At 42.7% G+C, this 22,309-nt stretch overlaps 1 protein-coding gene across 1 annotated transcript in view; it reads right to left on the bottom strand.

Moving 5' to 3' along the window:
* The window catches only part of ERGIC1 (endoplasmic reticulum-golgi intermediate compartment 1), a 91,705-nt gene that overhangs the window by 54,400 nt on the left and 14,996 nt on the right, over nt 1-22,309 (bottom strand). The window contains exon 2 of the mRNA XM_006270857.4: nt 1,873-1,934. Within this exon, the coding sequence (XP_006270919.1) occupies nt 1,873-1,934 (62 nt within the window). The remainder of the gene's footprint in view (nt 1-1,872; nt 1,935-22,309) is intronic.

Below are 22,309 nucleotides of genomic sequence, written 5' to 3'. Positions count from 1 at the left end.
AAAGCAGATTTTCAAAGTTCTCCTAGAAATAAGAGTAATTTCCCTACAGGATGAACTCCAAGAGACAGTGAACATACTGTGGGGGATTTTTTTCTCCCCGAAAAGAAGTGCTGGGGCCCTCAACAAGTTCAAAGACTCCCTTGAAAACAATAAATCTTAAGTTGCCGCTGAGCTGATACACAAGTTAACTTATTCTCTATGTCCATGTCCATGTTTCCAGTAGACAGGTTCATTTAGTCTCCATATCTATGCAAGGTACTGTTCTACCACATCCTGAGTAGTCTTAGCAGCTTCAGCATGACTAAAGGGGAGTCAAAACAGGATTCACTGAGTGGTCAGGAAAGCAGAGGTACATGGACTCTCTGACGACAAATGCTTGGTATAGCATCTCAACCCATCTTTGATCAGGAGTTCTTTCAGATCACAAAATGCCTCTGCTTTGGATCCTACTGATTCACTATTACTAACTCAGTTCCATTCAGCACCTGTTGCCACCAAGGGAAGTGACATCACCCACGTCAGCAGTGACATACAGGACTACAGACCCAATCTAAGAGGCTGAGTGAATGGGGCACAGCTATGTGATCAAAGGAAGTCAGTGTGCAAAGGAACAGGAAAGCTGCATTAGGCATCTAATTACAGACTTGGCAGGATCAGCTTGATCTGTATTTACCACTCTACGCAGCACACTCACAGGTAATGATGGTGTGAAATTGCATTACTCAGCCAGCAGACTACAGTCGCAGAAGGAGGAAGGAAGGGAGAGAGGCCCAAGGCAAGAAATTTACATCAGTCAAAAACTATGCATAGAGACACTGAGTGGGAGTGGACTGCTGTAGGCCAGTGGGGGCCAACCTTTTCGGCAGGCATGACACCAGTTGGTCCCAAACCCTCTCTGAATGTCATTCCAATCCCCTTCCCATGCCTGATCTGCTACTCTGCTTTCTGCTCCCAGCCTGTGCTCCCTACCTCATCTACTGCTCCACCTTCTCCTCGCTGCCCTGTGTTCCCTGGCCAATCACTGCTGCTCTGTGTTCTGCCCTACCTGCTGCAGGGCTGCCTGTCCCCTTTCTCAGTCTGCCACATGCCACCCACAGAGCCTGCCTATGCCACTTGTGGTACCTGTGCTGCAGGTTGGACATCCTTGTTGTAGGACATTTCTAACAAGGTGAAAAATAAAAACAAAGGAGAATAGCATCAAATATATTGCCTCTCCCTACTAACCCCATCCCTGACATGAGAGAAACCCTTCTTCACTCCTACCTCACTGTCCCAGGTCCCTCAACTACCATCAGAGGCTTCTTCACTCCTGCCTAGTGTCTCCACTATGTTCCCAAGTGCCTCATGGTGGGATGGGTCCTCAAACAACCTAATCAGAAAATCCTTCTGGGTAGAACGCCCCCCCCACCCCCACCATTCATAGGCTGCAACCACGTTTACTCCAGTTCCCTGTCAGCTTCAGGTAGGGAGTGTCTAATATGATCAGAAAATAAAGTAAAACATAGCAAGGCTTACGGGGTCTATTCAGAGCAGGCACTCACACCTCGTTTAAGGGAAGGAGATAACAAGAAGCACCCTGCACCCCCACCTATTTCAATGCATTTACGAACTAACTGTCGGGAAGTTTAGACCCTGCTCTCAAGAACTCCCTCTTAACAAAACATCACCACCATTTTATGTTAAAACCATGGGTTACCCAGCTCTTTGGTACGCTCACATAGACTGGACACAGCAAGTTCTCTCAGCTACATGGGATGCCTTCGCTTGTGTTTCATATGCCTTAAAATAACAAGCCTTTCAGAGACAGAGGCCAGAAGGACCCCTAATTTTAGACTGGAGTATGCAAGGACAGCACTGAGGGCTGGTACTTACTAATAGCTCCTGTGTAGGTTGGCTGCGTAAGGTCTTTTGGCACCTTCCTGTAGATGTCAAACCTGAAAGAGGAAAAACAGCAGCCATAAAACAGGTGGAATATGTCAATACATTATGTGTCCCTGCAGGGCTGGATAATGCTAAAAAATTTTCCATTCAGGCTTCCAACAACATTTTTCATTTTGCAGAAGGACGTGAAAAGGGGGGCGAAAAAAGCCCATTTCCTTTGTACAGTTATGTAACTGAGCTGCTTTTTGGCTGCACCTTCACAAGCTCTTCCCCTCACCTCCCATTCCTTGTTCTCATGGGTCTGAGCACTCCAGCTAGCTGGTTAGTGCTGGGAAGAGAGAGAGATTATGTTGGACAGGTTTACAGACAAACTCACACTCAAGGATTACCACAGGAAAAGTAGCTTTTTCCTTCTTAAAACTTTCTGTATGAATAACAACTCATGAATGCAAGGACTTGGGCCAGCAGAGACCAGGCAAGTTCTGCACACAGAAATCCTACCAGTGCACCTCTATTTGTAGTACCTGCTGTGGACAGGGATGAACTATTTAAAACTAACAGTGCCATGGAACTGCAGGTTTAAGACATAAGCAAGCCTACCCTAGGGATTAGGAGACCACTGCCTGCTTGCCTGTTTTTAACTCAGGGACACAGGTTTCAAAACTCTGATCCCTAGAGGTTAATGGTCTAACATGCTCACCCACTTGTATTCAGTCTTTTGGCTTTTGTGACAGAATCCACAAAACATGTTTTTAGAAAGTAAGCACCCCAGCAGCAAAACTGAGATGCTTAGGAACAGTGAGGTCTTACGGGAATATACAAAAAAAAAGGCAAAACTTGTTCAATCCTATAGCTCCCCAACAAGGAAAAAGCAGAAAGGAGACCTGCTTAAATTGGCCTGCTACAATGGAACACAGGAAAGACCCCTTTCACATGCTTCCCTGAGCTGGTTTGGATGGAAGAAACACACTATTCAAACCCTACACTTGCTGAAATACCATAATTAAAACCAAAAAATGGTGACATGGCAGCAAGGCAACTTTGATTCATAGAAGTATGGTGAAAGCTCCAGGAAACTCTGGTGTTAGCTGCCATAAAACTCAAAGATGAACAGTCAGTGCAATTATACTAAGTTTACATGTTGCAATGAGATGCAAGAGACCTGCTGTCAGCAAATCTATGGTGTGTTGGATACAAGCTAAAAACACCAGTGGAAAAAGATTAACGTATTTTTTATGAAGCCTAGCCCAGGACACTGGATACGGGGACAGAGCTAGCCAAGCTCTCTGTTGCCTCCCACAAAGAATGAAAAGCAGTTTAATATTAGACTGTTATTTCAATTCAGTCATGTCTTTTAATATAGGCATGGCTCAGCTTTGCTATTTTAAACTCCCCATGGTTAAACTTTCACTGGCCTTATGATCTTAGCTATATTATTTCCTATCACCTTGCACTCTACATTGCCCTGCCACAATGCAGCTCTGACATCAGTTTTTCCAACGCCGAATAAAAATTAATTAGTCCATTAAAAAGACACACACACCCTGAAGTGGCAAGCAACCAATTTCCCCCCATCCCTCTCACCACAAATAGACTATTTTTTTTGGATGTGCTATCAGTAAATTAGATTTGATGCTTTTTCCAGTTCAGGATCCATGAGTTCCCAACTTCATCCTGAGCAGCAGTGAAATAAAACACCTCCTCAGCTCCCAGCTGGCCACTATAACCTGTATTTTTAAGTCAGGGGAGACACCAGGCTAATTTTTTAAAAATTTTTTAAAAATTTAATCCTCTATTCGCTTTTCAGGAGTTGAAGCTAAGTGGAGGTAACCTGGAAAGAAATGGGATAATGCCATAAATAAACTATGGTATTTTAGGAGCTGGGACTCCAAGTGCCTAGGTTCAGCTCCTGAATATGATGCAAAAGAGATTTGGGCCTAACTGTGAAATGGGGAGACCACTGCTTTCCAAGGTACTTACTAATGTCTGAAGTGTTCAGATTCTACTTCGAGGGTACCATATAAGTAGACAGAGGAAACTGTCACACTTGCCAACTATAAGCAACTTTTTCTCATACATGATATAACTGACAGGGTATGCTGCCCGAGATGCTTACAGAGCTATACATTTTTATGCTGCTATTCATTGCCACCGCCTAAACATATTACTAATATTCCTGAACCAAACATCCCATTTATGGGTCTGCAGCCTCCCAGAGAACATCTGGAGAGTACTGTTTACATTCTTTTCACATACACCAAAGCAACAGCAGCAGCGGATGATAAAACAACCCAGAGCAGCTGATGACATCACAGTCTCACAGCCAGAGGAAATAGCTGAACTTCCTGCACACAGCCCATTAAACACTCAACACTGGCGTCGTCTCACTGAAATCATAATAATGCACCGACGAGGCAAGAAAGCCAAGGGATAGGGAGACAAATCAAGCACTCAGGCTGTTACTAAACAATTAGAAATAGGAAAAGGCTCTAAGCCGAATTCAATAAAAACACCACTTGGGGATACTATAAAAGGAAGCGCATTCTTGGAGGAATATTCACTGATTTTAAAAATTATGACCCATTCATAAAATAAATACAGAATATATAGTCTTTTACTTTAAAAAAAAAAAAAAAAAACTCATACCAAAGCTGAGTCCTCTCTTTCACATCAGGGTCCTCTCTTCTCAGAGGCTCTCATTTCAATTACCCTGGCTCAGAAAGGCCACTTTGTACTTCCACCAGGCATCTCTAAAAAAATATTTTCAGATGTATATAAGGAAGCAAACCAAAGAGGAATTGTGTCAAAGCTGACGGGACAAAACCCCCCAAACCAACTGACCTATAACCTGCAATCACTTAGAAGGGATGGGGAAGGTGAGTGGAGAAGAAAACAAATGGAGGGACTAGATTTGTGTGTGGGAGACAGTTATTCCTTCTAATTTCCTCAACAAGTAGAGACACATCTAAGCCAGGTTATGTGTTAAAGATATGGCCTGCAGAGCCCCATCATCCAGCCCACGATGTTGCCCCTGGGTACAGAGCTGATCCACAGTCCACAAGCAGTGTGCGCTGGACTGGCTCTGTGCATACAGCACCTGCTCCAGCCTCTCCAGGACCAGCGATCTAAGCCAAACCTCTGAATCTGAACAGTCCCGAACTTTTAATATTTTAGGCCTTAATCCATACTGCAGACCTCAGGCCTTTCTCTTCAATCCCAACTCTTCTACAGAGCATGTCACATGAGACTCCCAGAGCACTTCATAATCATCTGTTAATATTCCAGTACAATGTGTTTACCTAACATGGTACAAGAGGTGAAGCATGCAACGCAGTGTACCAGACTGATGAGCTTACAGCCTAAAACCACATATAAGTACCGTACAGAACAAACTAAATGGACTGCATAAAGCAATAACAGGAATGGTTCTTGGAACAGGCAAGCTCTTAGAAGGAGGAGAGGGAGTGCATACGAGGCAACACAAAGAGTGGAGAAAAAACACAGGAGGACAGGAGTACAGCTGGGCAACAGAGAGAAGGTAATGGACACCTTAGGAGGGAACGGAAGTTTCAAGTGCCAACATCTGACAAAAAGAGAAAACAAAACAGGCCACTTAAGCATGCTGCAGTAATCCAGAGCAAAAGCAGCAACCCAAGAGGATCAAGGCCATGAAACTCATAATTAGCCAGGGGAAACTCACATACACCAGCACCGAGGCCAAGAGACTGACAGAATTAAAAAGAATTATTGGACACCTGTATGCAAACCTAAGTCAAATTTATCTGTGAAAGCCTTCGTCCACATAAGAGAAGCTGAAAGGGACTGAGATTCTCCATAGCAATAGGGATATGGGGGTGTTATAATCCAACTATGTACAGGGTGTAGGAAGAAGCTTCCCAAGCCATAGATGGAATTGCTCAGTTTCTTTACAAGTTTCCATCAAGCATCTAGCTTCAGCCATTATTGAAGGCAGAAGTACCAACTCAGGATATCACTAGTCTGATCCAATATAGTGATTATTGTGTTCTTATAAAAGCAGCAGGATTTGAAAAGGGCTTTGATGACAGGAGAAAGTGGAGAGCCCAGCAGGACATTAATGGCTGTGAACTTAATGGGGAATGACAGTGCTGACAGTGACAAGAGAGAAGAGGGCTGGAAAAGAGAAATTATTCTAAATTTGAAGCAAAGTGAGTTGCACAGGATTCCTGAGGAAGTGAAAGATAGATTTGGGAGGCGAAAGTGAAATCCCAGTAGAAAGGATGGAGCCCTAAGGGCAGCTTTGCTAATTGGGTCTAATACTAATTAACAAAGCCTCACACCACCTCCAAAAAGCTGCCCAGAGTTTTCATAACGTGACACAGAAGCTCCACTTCAGAGACTCGAGCAAAGCTACAAAGCTTCCAGCAGAGCTGGAAATTACAACTCTGAAGTTTAACTCAAAAGTTCCTTTGTTCATGGTCTAACAGTTAGCTATAACCCACCTACCTGCCTGGCCCCCCTTTGCTACATAGAGTTTATGGGGCATCACTCCTACCATGGATCATGTGCACTTTAACAGGGAGCTTCAGGCCATGTAACACTATCACCATGCTATGAGTAAGAGAAGAATGAGGATTAGAAGAATGAGAATTGCAGATCTGTAACAAAATACGGGAGGAGGTTTCTGGGCTGCACACACCAGAAAGGGGAACAGGTTTTTCTAATAAATGCCTTCAGGTCAGAGATGCCTGAATGCACCTGCAGTAAAAATGCCAATAAACTTCAACCTTCCTGCAGCATGGGTCATTCAAAAGAATGTTTATGCCTCTGCTCTCCTAGCACAAAGAAGAATTCATGCATAGCATTACAGATGTCACCTTACAGATTTCAGATACAGACACATTCCTGAAACAAGAGGATGATGTTACCTGTGTTGCACTGGAGCATGATACTCAGAGAGGCAGACCCATCAGCCAAATACTAACGCAGAGAGATACGTGGTGGTAGCCTATTTAATATTCACATGGGAGAGAGGGCTTGATCGTTACAACTCCTGACTCTGGTGAATCTGAACAGTTTGGTTTCAAAGCAAAGTCCTGGATGCATCAAGCATGTGCATTTTTTTTCTACATGGAGAGTAGTTTTGGGAGGATAACAGCTACAATGACTGACAGGTTTAGATAAAAATCTAAAACTACGTTAGGAATAAACTTCAGGTTTCCTGGACCTCAAACACTTTATCCATGGTATTTAATCACTCATGCAATGCAGTCAGGTATAGCACCTTTGAGTCTGAATGAGATCACTGTGAAGAGTTATGGGCCCAACACGTTTACCTGAGCTGATATCAGACCAAACCCAATGCAAGCAGAGCAAGTTGGCTGAGGAAGACAGCAGCTAGCTCTTAAGTGGCTCTAAAATGGAATGGCTCCCAACTTTCCCATTAAAACCAGGGACCAGTTGATGGGGTGTGTGGGAAAAGAGAGTGACAGGCAGGCACAGGACATCTACTCGAGTACTGTGATCTTTTTCAAGTGGATCTATAGCATTGCCCTGAGAATACGGATAAACTTACTGCTTCTCCTGGGGCTGATTTTGTAGGGCTTTCTGTCAGTGGTTGGTGAATATATTTCCAGTCCTTCTGGGATTAGAGCATTTACATCATTCTTTTGCTGAAGAGCTTTGCCCCCTCAAACCAGGAGTCCTACATGATGTTTTGGAGTCTAGAATACTGAAGAAGGCCCAAAAACCTTATCTCAAGGTCACAGCCCTGGCTACAATCCTTGCAGCTGTGCTGGAAATGGCTGTGTGTCGAGCTGTCTATAACAATTTGGCGTTCTCCAATAATCCACCCCAGTTCCTTCCTATTATTCTCTGGCATTGCTGAAAGGAAAGGAGTCACCGTCTCCCACGTTAGGAAATTGCATTTGGCAAACATGGCTTGGTAGTTTTTTTGCGGGAGCTGCAGTGAAGCAAGAAAGTAAACCATACATCTGGCTTTTAGAGTTTCTTGTCCTTAGACCTGCCATTTGCAGATTCAATTTTTCCCATATTGTTGCAACCACATAAGTTTCAGCGTGTGAGTGCACGTAAGGCAGTCTGAAACCTTCCAGAGGTACAAATAGCATTTCTCCACCTATTTACATGTTGACTGAGTTGTTGCTATGCCTTGCCAGAGCCCCTAAGCTAACTCCGTGCTCAATGATGGGGACAACAACTGTTGCAGAGGCCAATTAAGTCAAAATATTTAAGGGCTCACAAGATTTCCTTTGCATGAATTGGTTTCTTCATGTGATAACAGCCCCCCTGTCCCCGAAGTGACTATTTCAAGGTCCCTGAGTTTCTAGGTAATATGATAGAGAGCCTAAATATCACACCATGCGATAGAGGGGAGGCAATGCTGAAGTGAAGGTGTAATTTGGCATTAATAGAAACTCAGCAGTACTGCTCTAGAGCAGCGCTTCTCAACCCGTGGGTTGCAACCCAAAAGTAGCAAGAATATATGAAGGTTCATGAACAAATTTTAAAAATGGATTCTCCTTTAACCAAAAACGTGGGAAACTGTGGCTTTTCCCTTGCAGCCTGACAAAGTTCCAACCTGCAAGGGGCTGCTTGTCCCCTCCCCCCCTCCGCCTGCCAGCCTGGGGACAGCAGATCAGGAATGAGAGGCACCGAGCTGGGATTAGCCATTGATGTTTACAAATGGGTCCTGGTATAACAAAGGTTGAGATGCACTGCTCTAGAGTAGTGTCTCAGCTTGGATCCCAATACTGAATGCCACTTCGCCACTGAGGATGTCCCTGGTGAAACTGACAAGTCTATAAGGACATACCTTGAGCCCATAACTGGCATGATCACTGGCATCTATGCTTTTTGTCTGTGCCATGTGTTGTCCCTGTTTAAGTGTCAAACTTTGATGCCTTGATCTCAGAGGTGCAAAAGCTGCTTTTCCTGACAAGATACTTGGAGTTGTGCTTGGGCACTAGTTGGCTTTGACTTTCAGCCTCACCCTTTTGTTACGCTAGGAAACTAGTGCAACTCCAAGCCCAATGTTACTGGAGAGCTAGAACTTCAGCCACTGTTGTCAGTGCCAAGGCATAGACAACTAGCACTGCAGCCAGTGACACTTTTGATGGCAGCTTCTTCCCCGTCTTTCTCCAGGGATGTGGCAGGTGCCTAAGAGAGCACTTGCTGATGAAGACTTTTTTGATCCTTCTTTGAAGACGTCTGGATTTAAAGCAGCATGCTGCTAGCGTGAACAGATGCAATTTCAACTGTGCACCCTAAGACTTCCAGGTTCTTGAGGAGAACAATTTACATAGTGAACACCTACTTAGACAGCATAAGCCAATACTGAGTATTCACTGATCAGAAGGATGAGCTTGTAACAGGTAGGTCACTGTTTAAATGTGGAGGTTTGCAGTCTACCATGTTTGGCTGGTGCATGGTGCCTTACCAGCTATACCAGGAGGTACAGAGTGGGGACCTCTTAATTTTAAATTCCAATTTTAAGAATAAGGTACAAATAAGGAAACTGGCAACTTAACTCATAGTGGACATAGTTCTGAGGTAGCATACCTTCTACCTTGAGAGAATCACAATATACAGCAGAAATATACCTCAGATACCATGATCATCTTCACAAGCAAAAAAAAAAAACCAAAAAAACAAAAAACCTACAGGGCTAAGAAAACAAGGTGGCAGCAAAGGAAAATAATCCGGGGCCTAACATTAGCTGACTAGTGGCTTAACACTGGTAAACTGACAGTTGGTATCTGGAAGAGCTCATTTCAGGGGCATGAGGAAGAGCAATGCCTTCTGGGCAAGGCTAAAGATGGAGTGGCAGAGGCTCTCCCAGGCTATCCACTCCCTATGTCTGGACAGGTGCCTGAAGAGGTAAGATACAGGAGCTACTCTTGTCAGTGCCTACAGCAACATGCCTTCAGACCCCATAGAGGAGTATGTGGGAAGAAGAGAAGCCTGCCTCCAGAACAAAGATGCTAAGCGTGCTACCCAAACCAGCCTTTTGGAGCATAACTCAACACAGCACAGCACAACAGCTGGTTCTCAGACCTGTTTCAATCACATATCCATGTTTTAGGGAATCACTATGAAAATATACAAAATTCTTTAAATCACCACCTTTCAGCAAAGTTGCAGGTAAAAAAATTGATGTCATGACACGAGCCAGATTTACACACACATCCTGGAAAAATCTATGCTTGTTTAGCTTGGATTGTAAAGAGTGAGAGGGGTGCACCGTCTCTTCAGGATTTTGTTTTAGATTAGATCCAACAAAATTATCTGAGGAGCCAAGCAAACTGCAGTACTCAGCCCCAGAAGAGAATTAAGGCACCACCAAAATACTGCCAGTCAGCAACAACAGTGACATCTGCAAAGAGATGATTTACCCTCCCTCCCACTCCTATGTGGTATGACTCAGAGATCTGACCGTAAGGGTCACAGTGTTTTTTTGCGCTCTTCTGACAAAATATATTTTCCCAAGAATCGTTATATATAGAAACAGCAGCTTTCCCCTCTCCCAACCCATTTCTGAAGCACATTGGCCTCTGGGTGGTTGGTCTTGCATTAGCACAGCCCATACTAAGAAAGGAGGTAACCAAGGAGACATGGTCAGAGCAAGGCATCTTCCCTCACTCCCCATGCTATAAGAGCCTTCCTCATTTCTTTGGAACCAGCTACTATTCTGGTGTCATTTAATGAACAAAAAATTGATATCAGAGCTGACATGTCACTCATGGCAAGTCAATGAAGCATAAGTCACGCTACCTGCACTGAACAAGGGTCTGTGCCAACACAAAAGAACATGGGTGTTGAAAGAATCATAGGTAGGGATCTAACTAAACTGGCAAGACAAAGGGATTTTTGCAAGCTGCTCACAGTGTACGGAGCTGATTTTGCAGTCTTTTCACAGAGCGCCCCCCCGCTCCCCACCTTGCCACTGATTAGCCAAGGGGCCCTAGCAGCCCCACCCCTTGCTGCTGTTTGGCTGAAAGGCAAAAACTGTAGCATAATTAAATAGCAAAGTCTGAGGAAAAAAAATCAAATAAATTACTGCATTATTATAAATCTAAGTATTATATTTAAATTTAAATATTATGAATAAAAATGTATATACAATATGAATTGTACCTAATATAATCATAATTCATTACTAGCAGCCTACAAAAAGTTTGGTAATACTAAATAATGCTAATCTTGATAGAAACAATTCATATTAGATGTTAAATGCTAGCATGCAGCATCTACCGGCAGTTGCAGCTGACATCCTGTCTCTGCAGTGTGAACACTTGCCCATACACTGAGATCGTATGTTTGCGTCCACTGACTTGGTTGGAATGGTAAGGCAGCGCTTTGCCAAGTTGTACTGATGTGGAAACCAATCAGAAGCAGACTCCCAATAGTCAGTCACAGGCATCTGGCACTCTTTGACAAAGTTCATGTAAGCAACACATTCCTTGACATGCTCCGACTGCCACCCAGTAGCTAAGAGTCTAAACTCAGAAAAGGCACCTGACTGGGGTAAAAAATGCAAACGAGGCGGCGGCAGCTGGTTGTTTAAACCACGGTGGTAGTGACTGTTTGTACCTGTAGTACTGATTTAACTTCACAGCCATTGCCTGGAACAACTCTTGTCCCCACTGGTTTTCAGATTGGAAGTTGTTGTGATACCATGTCTTTGACCCAACTTATCAAATCCATTAGCTTGTGTGCTCGGTGAATCAAAGCCTGCTGACTTTCAAACCAGGTTAGAAGCTTCATGAACCCGACTGCATTTTCAGCCACAAACTTCACTTGATCTTCAATGTCACCCTGTCTTAAGAGATCATGTTGTTTAATCATGCATTGTGCACCACATGCAATTTCAAGCTCCTCACAAATTGCTAATAATACTTCATATTCTTCCCACAGAAACAAACTGCGTTAAACCACGAATTCCACTTTATAAGCAACGGCTCTGGTAGAAGTAACATGGTCACATGTAGATCCTCACTTTGTTTGGCAATGGACTCCCTGTATCGAAGATTATGGCTTGGACAATGTTTGAACATTTTAAAGGAGAGGAAACCAGGCTACCCACATCAGGAAAATGTGCGCGCCAGATGTCACTTACTAAAGAATGGATGCGATGCATGCATTGCAGGTGACATGAACTTCCTTGGGCATCAATCCATGGAGCACATCAGAGAAAGCTTTAGACATATACACTGAATTATCGGAAAGAAATGCTGAGATCTTGTTAAATTCTAAGCCACAGTTTACAACAGCCTTTACTACAACTTGTACCATGGTAGAAAAACTGATAGACACAAAATGCTCCAGCTCCATTTCAAAAATAAGCAGGTCACAGTTTACCCAGCTCCCAAAATGTGAACAACATAGTTATCTTGGGCATCTGCTACAATTGAGATTGCAGATTTTGTAGACTGAACAGGTGAAACGTGTTTTTTTTTGTTAATTTTTATCTGAGGCCAAATTAACCAAAACTAACTCCAAATCCAAGAGTCCAGAACCATAAGCGGCCCTACTACTGGCAAACATCTCCCACCCGCACCTGGGGCTTCAGATGTTTCTAAATCTTACTTGTAGGCTCAAGCCCGGAGGCCTGGGATTTGGATGCCCCCCCCAAGTTGTGCTTGCCCTTAGCCATAAGGCCCTTGGAGCAAGCAAGGGAGGAGACTCCCATTTCTATAAATTGGGCTTAAGGCAGGTACTGAACCACACCAAAAGAGCAGTTCTCCTGGGATGCAGTTCAGGAAAGCTGCCTTCTTGGATAAAGATACATGGTATTTCCCCTGCCAGGTTAAGCAGCCACTATGCTTGATCTGAGCCTTCAAGAGGCTGAGAAGAAACAATTAGTCCTGGTAGATAATCTTGGCAAAGCTTGTTCACACATGGGAAACTGCCAGCATTTGGCACGTGTCTGCTCAAGTAGTCCCTTAATTTAGGGTTATCAATTTTCTCCAGAGGAATGTTGGTGGTCATGAATGCCTCCACTAGCACAAATGCAGCCTCTCTTCCTGTCAAACTGCTTTCAGTGGTTCTTTTAAAGACAGAGGACACAGTCACTTGTTGCTTGCTTTGACCTTCAGCCGCTGCAGCAGCTTTTTGCTTTACATGTGATTCAGACTCTAAATGCTGATCAATGCTGTTTTTCCTCGACCCATCCAAAGTCACGTTGCACAACAAACAAAACAATTTACCAATTTCCGATTCAATGAACACTGCATAGTGCAATTAAATATCAGAAATTATGACAAAGATGTTATTTGCAAGTTTATCTTTCAGAACTATGGTTTTTAAAGCCTGATGGTGCCCCTGGAAAATCAGTCAAGCATTACTACCCCATCCAGGACAACCCCTAATCTGTAAATTCGTTCTCACAGATAAACTACCTAAATACTTTTGGTCAAGAGTACCACACTACAGAAAATAAATTAAGACTGAATATAGCAACCAAATTAATAAATATGCAAGTAACCAATTCCTGATGGTTTTAATCACGCTTGAATTTCAAACCAACAGAGAATGAAAAAAATATGCAACAAACTTCAAAATAAACCTTGGGATCAGTTTTGTTTGTTTGTTTGTTTTCTGGGGTTTTTTTGTTTTTTTAAATAGGGGGGGTAGCAGAAGGCAAACCTTATTGAATCAGTTTTTGAATTTCAATAGCAGGTAACTTTGGTTTGCAGATCACATGACTTGCAAGTGCTGTAAATGATATCATCAACATTTATCTTCAAAGAATATGAACCAAACATTATGCTGGCTGAACTGAAATGGAAATGCTACAGACAATGCAAGTAAATTAGAAAATGGAGGGTTGTACTGAGCTGTCGTATGAAAATGTATAGTACAATCATTACAGCATGATGAATTCATCAGCACTTGTGTGGGGATATTTCAACATAAAAATTATTGGGGGCAATCTCAATTTAAATAGTCTGCATGTTTCTGTATTAACAAGACAGAGCTTCACTGTAAGTGTATATCAAAAAATGCACATTGCACTCTTGATGTCCATGGCAAAAAGAGCTACCTACTTATTCTGGGCAGAGAAATGGGTCCTCCATCCAAACTATGGTGCTGAGACATGAGGTTTTCTGGGAGAAAAAGTGGTCTTCAAGAGTTGCTGAGACATGGAAGAAAAGAATGGTAAGTAAAAGCCAAATGGTGAGGCTGGTATTTTGAACTGTCTCAAAGAACTTCTGGATTCAGAAACAATCACTTTCCTTTTTACATCCCATCTTAACAAAGTTTGCTAATCTTAAGAAGAGGACAAATCAGTGCTGTGAAGGAGGCATTTGGAGGAGGCAAGGGGGAGGAAAAGAAGGGAAGGTAGGACAGTAGCCACAAACAGTCAAACACAGAGGCTGTTTTTTGCCTCTTCCTTGCTTGCTTCCTTTTTTTTTTTTTTTTTAAAGAGAAAATAAAATGCTACAATCATCACACTGAGTCTTTCCAGCAAAAGTCAGCCAGAGCTTAAATAGCAAAACATGCACAACGGATGGGAGAAATGAAAATGCGCTATACAATGACATATCCACAATCAAGAGGGAACTGAAAGAGTGTTTCAGAGCCCATTCACTGTAGGACCAGTGGACTACCATTGTCCATTATGATAGGCACACTTGGATCTCTCAAGCTGGTTAATGTAATTTGCTAACAAGAGGCCCAGGAGCTTTTCACACATCACTGAATCATACAAAGCCCGCAGCATGAAGTTATTCTATCCCTAAGTCAAGCAGATGAGTACCAGAGCAGGAATAGCACTGCATTTTCTGAGCCCACTCACCAACAAGGCTGCATCATTTTCACACCACAGGTCCATTTATATGTTTACAAAGCACTCTAAAATGTGCCCTGAAGGCTGTAATTGAAAGTTTAAGCTTAGCTATCCATGATACAAAATAAAAGTATTGCAATCCTAGTGGTTCTCAACCGTTTTGGGGTTTGTAATTTCACACTGAAAACAGCAGGACACAACCCACTGCAGGACTGCACCACATGGCTGTCAGTCCGCCAATGGAGGGAATTGTCAATCAGGCTCCACCATGCAGCCTGCACAGAGGAGATCCTGCCACACATTCAATTTAAGGTGCGATAGAAATCAGCCACAAAAATATTACATGTATTTTGTAAAACAGTTCTGTGGCTGGTTTCCTATTTTTTTGGGCCATTAACTGCCTGGATGCGTGGCCAGATTTCTATTTAAGACATGATTAATAGGCCATAAAATCAAGACATCATAGAAAAACGTATATTATGTTATTGTAACTATGCTGTAATCTCACCAACACCAAGAGATAGCAGAGATGTTCATTATTTCCCCCTCCCTCCATCATGTGCTTATATTTCTCCTTTCCCTTCTTTGGCTTTTCCATTCTTCTTCTTGCCAACTCTCCAGAAGTTTGCTACATTCCATCTACCCCGGTTTGAGAAATACCGTGCCAGTCTATTTTAAAAACAATTTTGTCCAACTATGATTTTGTTGGCAGCCTTGAGAGGATACAACATGGTTAAAACAATTTTCAAAACCTGTCTGCCCTTTGGCTTTTGCCCAAATTATGGGCAGAACTGTACTACTTATAGCTATACTGAGAACAAACAGTTGTCAAGAAAAATTATGTTTCTGCATAAATTCATAATACTGCACAACAGAACATTTCACAAAACCCAACAAACACACAGAATGCTGCTTTAAACAAAGCCTAATTGGGACACGATCAACTTGAATTTTAACTACTAGAAAAAACATTACACAGTTTTAGGTACATGATATGCTGCCTTTGAATCTCCTTGCCTTTTTCAGTTACTTTATTTATAGAAACACCTGGGGGAGAAGGAAATGCACAGGAAAATCTCAAATGTCTCTGCCTTGAGGACAAGAGGGGCTATTATAAAAATGGAGAAATGAACAAAAAATCCAATATGTTGTCAATGCACAACATAAAACTGAAAAATACCTTGGGATCTGCTTGTTTGACTTATGAACATTATTCATTTTCGGATACAAAAGCAGCTTTTAAGTTGATAGTTTCCCTTTAACTTAAGGTGTCTAGTCCTCCTTAGAAGCACCCAGCTGTATCTGCATTGCTTTTCTGACTGATCCTGATATTGAGAAAGAAGATTAATCTCTATAGTTCCTGTGTGAAACTAAAGATAAATACAAAGGTACATAACTGAGCCAGCAGTGGCCTGTTAAACAGAACTGGGTAAATGCACCCACCTCCAATACTGACTTTTTGTGACTGCTCCTTCACTGCTTAACACATTTCCCACAAACCAGAAAGGATGTGTGTGTACGTACACACAGCTGTGACCACCCTTGACAGCCAGATTAGCGAAGAAACCTCCAACAGCAAGATGCTTATTGCAGGCCACAGAACCAGGCTGTTTGGTTCACAGACCTCAACCACCAGCAAAGCCTGACGTTAATGTTTCCCAACGCACATGCCAATTCTCAACTAAAACTATACAGGGCAGTCTCATTTCTTAGACAAAGTGCTCCCAATAACTGGAGGGGTTGAGACTAACATACACATTTTACCTATGCAAGGTATATATGGTGATACACACAGATACTCATTATAAAGAGACCTCGCTGTTCCCAGAAAAACACTTCATTCTGCCACAATAAAGCAAAACAAATTTTGGCGTCAACTGTTCCACTCCGTTCAGAAGGGCTGGAAAATTCTGCGACCTGGGGCGTCTGCCAGAGTAGATATTCATTCAAGACCAAAGGCCAGCAGGCTGTTTTGAAGAAGGACGGTAAATATTTATGCCAAGGACACAAAGAATGAGTAGAGCTACTCAAAAACAGCTTTTAACTGCCATACCCATACAGCTGCAGCTTTAAACATGGAGATTTTGCAAGCAATGCCTTTGGCTCCTAATAAACCAGGCAGCATCCAAATGCTGCCTTTCACTAGTGGCTCTGCAAACATCACCGTTCCATTTGTTTCTGGTTAGTTTTTACATCACATCCTTCTTGACAACAAAACCATTTGCAATTATATCAGGCCTTCAGAAACGATCGCTGTTTTGAGTGGATGGGTGTCAACATAAACACTTGTTCAGAAGGCCTGGAAAATTCTGTGACCTGGCACGTCTGCCAGAGAAGATCTTTGTAAAGGCAAAAACACAACTGTTGGTCAATTCAGTCAACACATACTTTCTATTCAGCTGCCAGGAAAGATAAAATTTATCTTTAAAACTAAAAGCAAATAGGCTAAATTTAACCTGGAATCAAGAAAAGAAACTTGGAGTTTACTTAAACATCCCATCCTCCCCATCGCTGCTGCTACCCATTTAAGAATTTCTATTCTAGCACTGCATCATACATTTCTATCTCAGAAAGCAGAACTGAGCAGCTCAGTCATAGAGCACTTAATCTGCCTTTGGCTCTCCCTATTTTTATATACCTGCCATTTCACAATGCAGAGGGAGACATTAGTAATTCAGCAAGTGTGAGAAGTCCACGAGTAAGTGCCGAGAAGGGAGAGCAGACAACAAGAAGGAGCAATTCCCATCTCATTCTAGAAAGTACATTTGAAAAAAAATATTCATTCAGGGAGTTCGCTTCACCCGTGCAATTCTGCACAGGTGAAGCAAACGGGAACAACTGTCCTAGCCATGCAGTTCTCTCTCTCTCTCTGCAGAACAGGATGCCACAGTTCTCCTTCCTCACTACTGTCTGGCGCAACCTCTCAGTGGTCCGCTCAACCCCTCTGAATTTCAACTGAGATGCCAAACATTTATGCTGACACCTGTCCATTCAAAATTTAGAGCCCAACAACACATTTCACATAAACCACCCAGCTATATCACTTGGGAGGTAGAAATGGGGAGCAGAAAGACAAAATAATGTTAATCTGAGCTGGATTCAAACTGATGGACCTGGCAGCTAAAGGCTCCATTAATAGTTCTCCTTGCAGGAAATCTTTAGCAAAGGTTGAGGCTGCATGAGGGAGAGTCAAGTAAGTCACCAATTTACTTGCAGAAGCCTCCTCTTATGCCCCCCAAATTCAGTGTGATTTGGGGAAGGAAGGGCCACACTGCCTGCCATTGCCATCACCTATGTGCATTCACAGAATCATAATGGGTTAAAGCTGGGAGGGAAGATTCCTCTGTCAGCCCCAGGGCCTGGTGGAAAAATGGGAGCAACATAAACACACTTCTTCCAGTCTCTCTATGGTGCTTCTGCAGCAGCCATCCCACTAGAATTTACCTTGCTTTGCCTTAGCTAGCTTACCGAGTGACATTTGTATCTCTATGTTCATCCATTATCTAGGCAAAGAGAATTATTTTGTTCTCATGACCTTATGAGAAGTATAATGTACCTGACAAACAAGCCTGCCTGCCTACTCAAAATCTGGAGGCATGATGGAACAGGATGTTCATCATTTAAAAAAAAAAAATCAAGGAGAAAAAGGTCTGACGCTATATATTCCCAAGCAGAAAGAGGTTAGTCTGAAGTCGGGCAGAAGGCATGGCAGGGCAGCATCTTAGAAATTAACTTGTTCAGAAATGCATAAGGCTTCTGTAGGCAATAGCCTACTCCATCAGATAAATGAGTTAATCTCTAAGGTGCTACTCTGTCCTGCCTTCTTCCTGACTACATATTCTGAAAAAGCAGCTCAGTGTGCATGTTGGATGAAAACAGTGGCTTCCTTGTTCCACAGTATCACCACCTTGGGAATATACAGCAGATTTTCATGGAATAACTCGGGGGAGGAAGAGTCTACCATCACAGCTGCCTCTCCCTTTCTGACAGCAGCAGAAACAACCAAGAAATGACACGGCACTAGAAAAATAATACAATTCTGAGAGACACAAGAATGAATAAGAATATGCACAATCTTCTTATGCTAGTAGAACTGCAAGTTTTACCATAAAAAAGCCACACAACTCATAGCTAGACAAATACATTGTTTAGTAGCCAGCAACTAATTCATAGATTCATAGATTGAATCTATGAATTCCTCCATTTCTTTGGGTCACTGATCTGAAACAACGACTTTAGGACAATTCGTATTTGGTTTCTCAGTAATTCTGGGCTAAGTGTCCTTGAATAACACGTACAGCAAGCCCAGCAATACCACATGAATAACCAGGGTCATCATATCGTCTACCATGTGATCATCCTCAGTTTTCAAGTCATTTATTGTAAACACAAGCCTGCAAGCTCTTTCAGTCTACTGTAGATGCAAGTGAACAATACCCGATCACCATTATATAGTTCCCTAGCTACTTCTTACAAATACCATTCCAATTGCAGAGCACATCAGAGACGTGCTTAGAAAAGATGTCAAAAAGCAAATTTCTTACCATTGTTGCAAAGCACTTAAAAATATTTCCAATGTATATTTTGCACCTCTCAATTTGGGCAATAAATATCTCAAACAAAGCAGTTAAATCAAATTCGCTTTAAAGTTGCCATTCACAAGTACACTCACTTGGATTAAAATATCATCACTTAAAAAAAGAATTCTGTCTGAAGCTTTTTTTGCCTACCGTTTTTACAAGTTCTCCCCCAACATCACTTAACCAAAATTCAAAAGAAAAAGGTTGTTCTACTGCAGTTGTTTTCAACCTGTGGTCATGTGTGTAAAGGGCAATAGATGACCATGATTAATCAAAAGTACATGAATACCCACACTTACAAGTCAAAAGGGTCTGCACCACCCCTCAATTTTTTAGGGGTTCACAAATGAAAAAAGGTTGAAAACCACTGCTCTATTGGTTTTGGTTGTTCACTTTACAAATTCAACAGCAAGTACAATGGACCAGCCCTTTAAAGACAAGGAGCTGATGTGCAAAGCCAGTTACACGGTTGTCTGTACCCAGGCAGACGGACAGAAATACTTGGAAAAAAAAAAAAAGAAAAGAAAAGAAAAACTCGTTAAGAGAGGCCCCATGTCCACTTGTCAGGTTGACAGGGCAAGTCTCCCCTCTCTCCTCAGTGAACCATGGCAGGTATTTGCTACTACCAGATGAACTGGGAAAACTAAGGGGGTGATTAGGCAGCCAGACATCATCTAAGACAGGGGTCAAATTCACCCCAGGTCCTGGGCCACATCTGGACCATGGAGGCTCCTTTTGGGCCAGATCCATGGAGCCAGAAGCAGATGCAGTGGATCCAGGTTCATTCAGGTAACAACATGGGTTGGGGATCAGGCAGCAACAGGGCAAGTTGCATCTTCACAGCCCTCATTCACCTCCCTAACACCAATAGCCATGTCCATTAGGGTCCAGGGACTCCAAATTCTGCATCAGACCATGCCCCATTAGCCATGCCTCCCAGCTTCCAGTAGTCCACTGGACTAGTGGTGAGCCAGATGTAATAGTTCCACAGGCCGGATCCAGGCCACAGGCCATACATTTAATTTCCCTGATCCAAGAGAATGCTACATGCTGATTTCACAGGGAACCCAAAGAGGACTAGCTAACAGACTCCTAAGAGTGAATCAGAGAAGCCTAATGAGAAGAGTGTATTTGAGAGAGTCCTTCAGTTGGAGAACCCAGGGCTAGAGAGAAGACATCAATGCTTGAAAAGGTGGTCTGTGGATTCCTGAATTAAGGAAAGAGACCCTACCTGAATTGTTACAAAGACCCTTGAATGAAGGCCCAAGGAAGGTGCATTTGTGAAGCAATCTATCTAAAGCAGTTCGCACAAAAGGGAGAATACTCTCCTCAACCTCTGGCACCTGGCATCCAGGAGCTAAAGGGGAAATCGAGTCAGGATGCCTGCAGGATCAGACCGAGACACAAGGGGGAGACCAAAGCAACATTCATTTGCACATTGCTTTGCATAGCTCAGCTACTTTCTCCCTTCCATGGCAGAACAGGAGGTAAATACACCACAATCTGACAGGAATAAGAGGTGGAGTGTCTGAACTATTCCTAGCCTGTTTTGTATTTAAGTGGGAAGACGGGGTTTCTTTTAAAGCCAATAGAGGGACTCTTCCATGAAAAAAAGCTGTTTTTAGTTGTTGATGCGTTTTCCAGTCTGCTACTATCCATGTGTACCTATTCAGGAGATAAATATAGGCTTTCACTCTGCAGAACTGTCAAATAAGTCACAGCTTTGAAAGCAATGTATTCATTTTTTTTAAAGTCAGCAGGAAAATGGTAAATGCCTAACCCGATTGCCTTCATTTAAACAGTGCATCAAAAGGAAATTCCGTTTTCCTCAATATATTAAGGAAAACATTAATTCAAGATTCTATTTGGAGATCTTTTATTCACAAGAAGTTCCTTCTCTTCCTAACCAATGGCAGCAACCAGCTCTGACATCCGGGGAAGAATGCTTAGGACTTAGACATAACCCTGCATAAATACAAACTCTTCTTCCTCTAGTGAAGCAAGTAAAGATTGTCATCTTCATTTTACAGACAGTGAAATGCACATGGAGATGCTAAGTAACTTGCCCAATAACACACAAAAAGTCAGTAGCATGATAAGGACCTAGAAGTTCCTAGTTGTCAATATTTCATTTTCCAAGTGTCAATCCTCTTTGTTTATATGAAGCTTCTGTTTTTCTTGACCAAAAGCAGATGAGAATGTAACGTATAAGCAAGGGATCAGGACAGCTGCTGGGACACGTAGATGTGATATAGTTGTTTTCACAGCAGGCAGGATTTGGGAGCGAGTAGATCTGGATTCTATGCCTTTCCCAGCACAGATTCATGGTGAGGCTCTGTTCTAGCTCCTCTATTTGTAAAGTGGCAGTGATGCTACATAAGCACCTTTGTAAAGCACTTTGAGGTCTACAAGTCAAACACTGTATGTGTACAAAAAGTTGCCAATCCAAAGTTTAACCTTTTTAAAAAATAATTTTGAAGAATTATTTGGTGGGGAGGAGGAGAAAGGGGAAAATCAAAGGGAAAGAGCTGGTAAAATCAATAATATCTGTACTATATAAGTTCTAGCCCCCATTCATATCAGTACTTATGCTTAATGCATGCGTTTAATAAGGCTGTGCAAAGCTTTCGTCCCCAATTCAATTCGGTGGAGATTTGGTCTGATTCGGTGGCTGAATCTCCAAATCCAAATAGATTCAGAGGACCCTTTAATCTCTCCGAATCGAATTAGGACCCTCCAAATCGAATCGGAAAGATTCGGCGATTCAGACACAGCTTTAAATGTTTTTCCTACATACCTCACGAATGCTGGGGAGCATGGAGTGTCCCATAGATTGGGGGGGGGGGGGGGGGGGGGGGGGGGGGGGAAGGCTCCCCAGCACACTTGGCAGCAGTGGACCAGCGTGCTCCCCAGTAGACCAGGGAGTGGACTGGAAGTGCTTCCGGTCCACTTCCAGGTTCGCCACTGAGCATGTGGCAGACCCCCCTGCACTCCTGTGGGACACTCCATGTACCCTAGCATCACAGCGTTCACAAGCCTCGCTGGTACCTGAAGGTATGTA

Source organism: Alligator mississippiensis, chromosome 9 (assembly GCF_030867095.1).
Source record: "Alligator mississippiensis isolate rAllMis1 chromosome 9, rAllMis1, whole genome shotgun sequence".
In the NCBI taxonomy this organism is placed as follows: Eukaryota; Metazoa; Chordata; order Crocodylia; family Alligatoridae; genus Alligator; species Alligator mississippiensis.
This window is presented reverse-complemented; position numbering and strand designations above follow the sequence as displayed.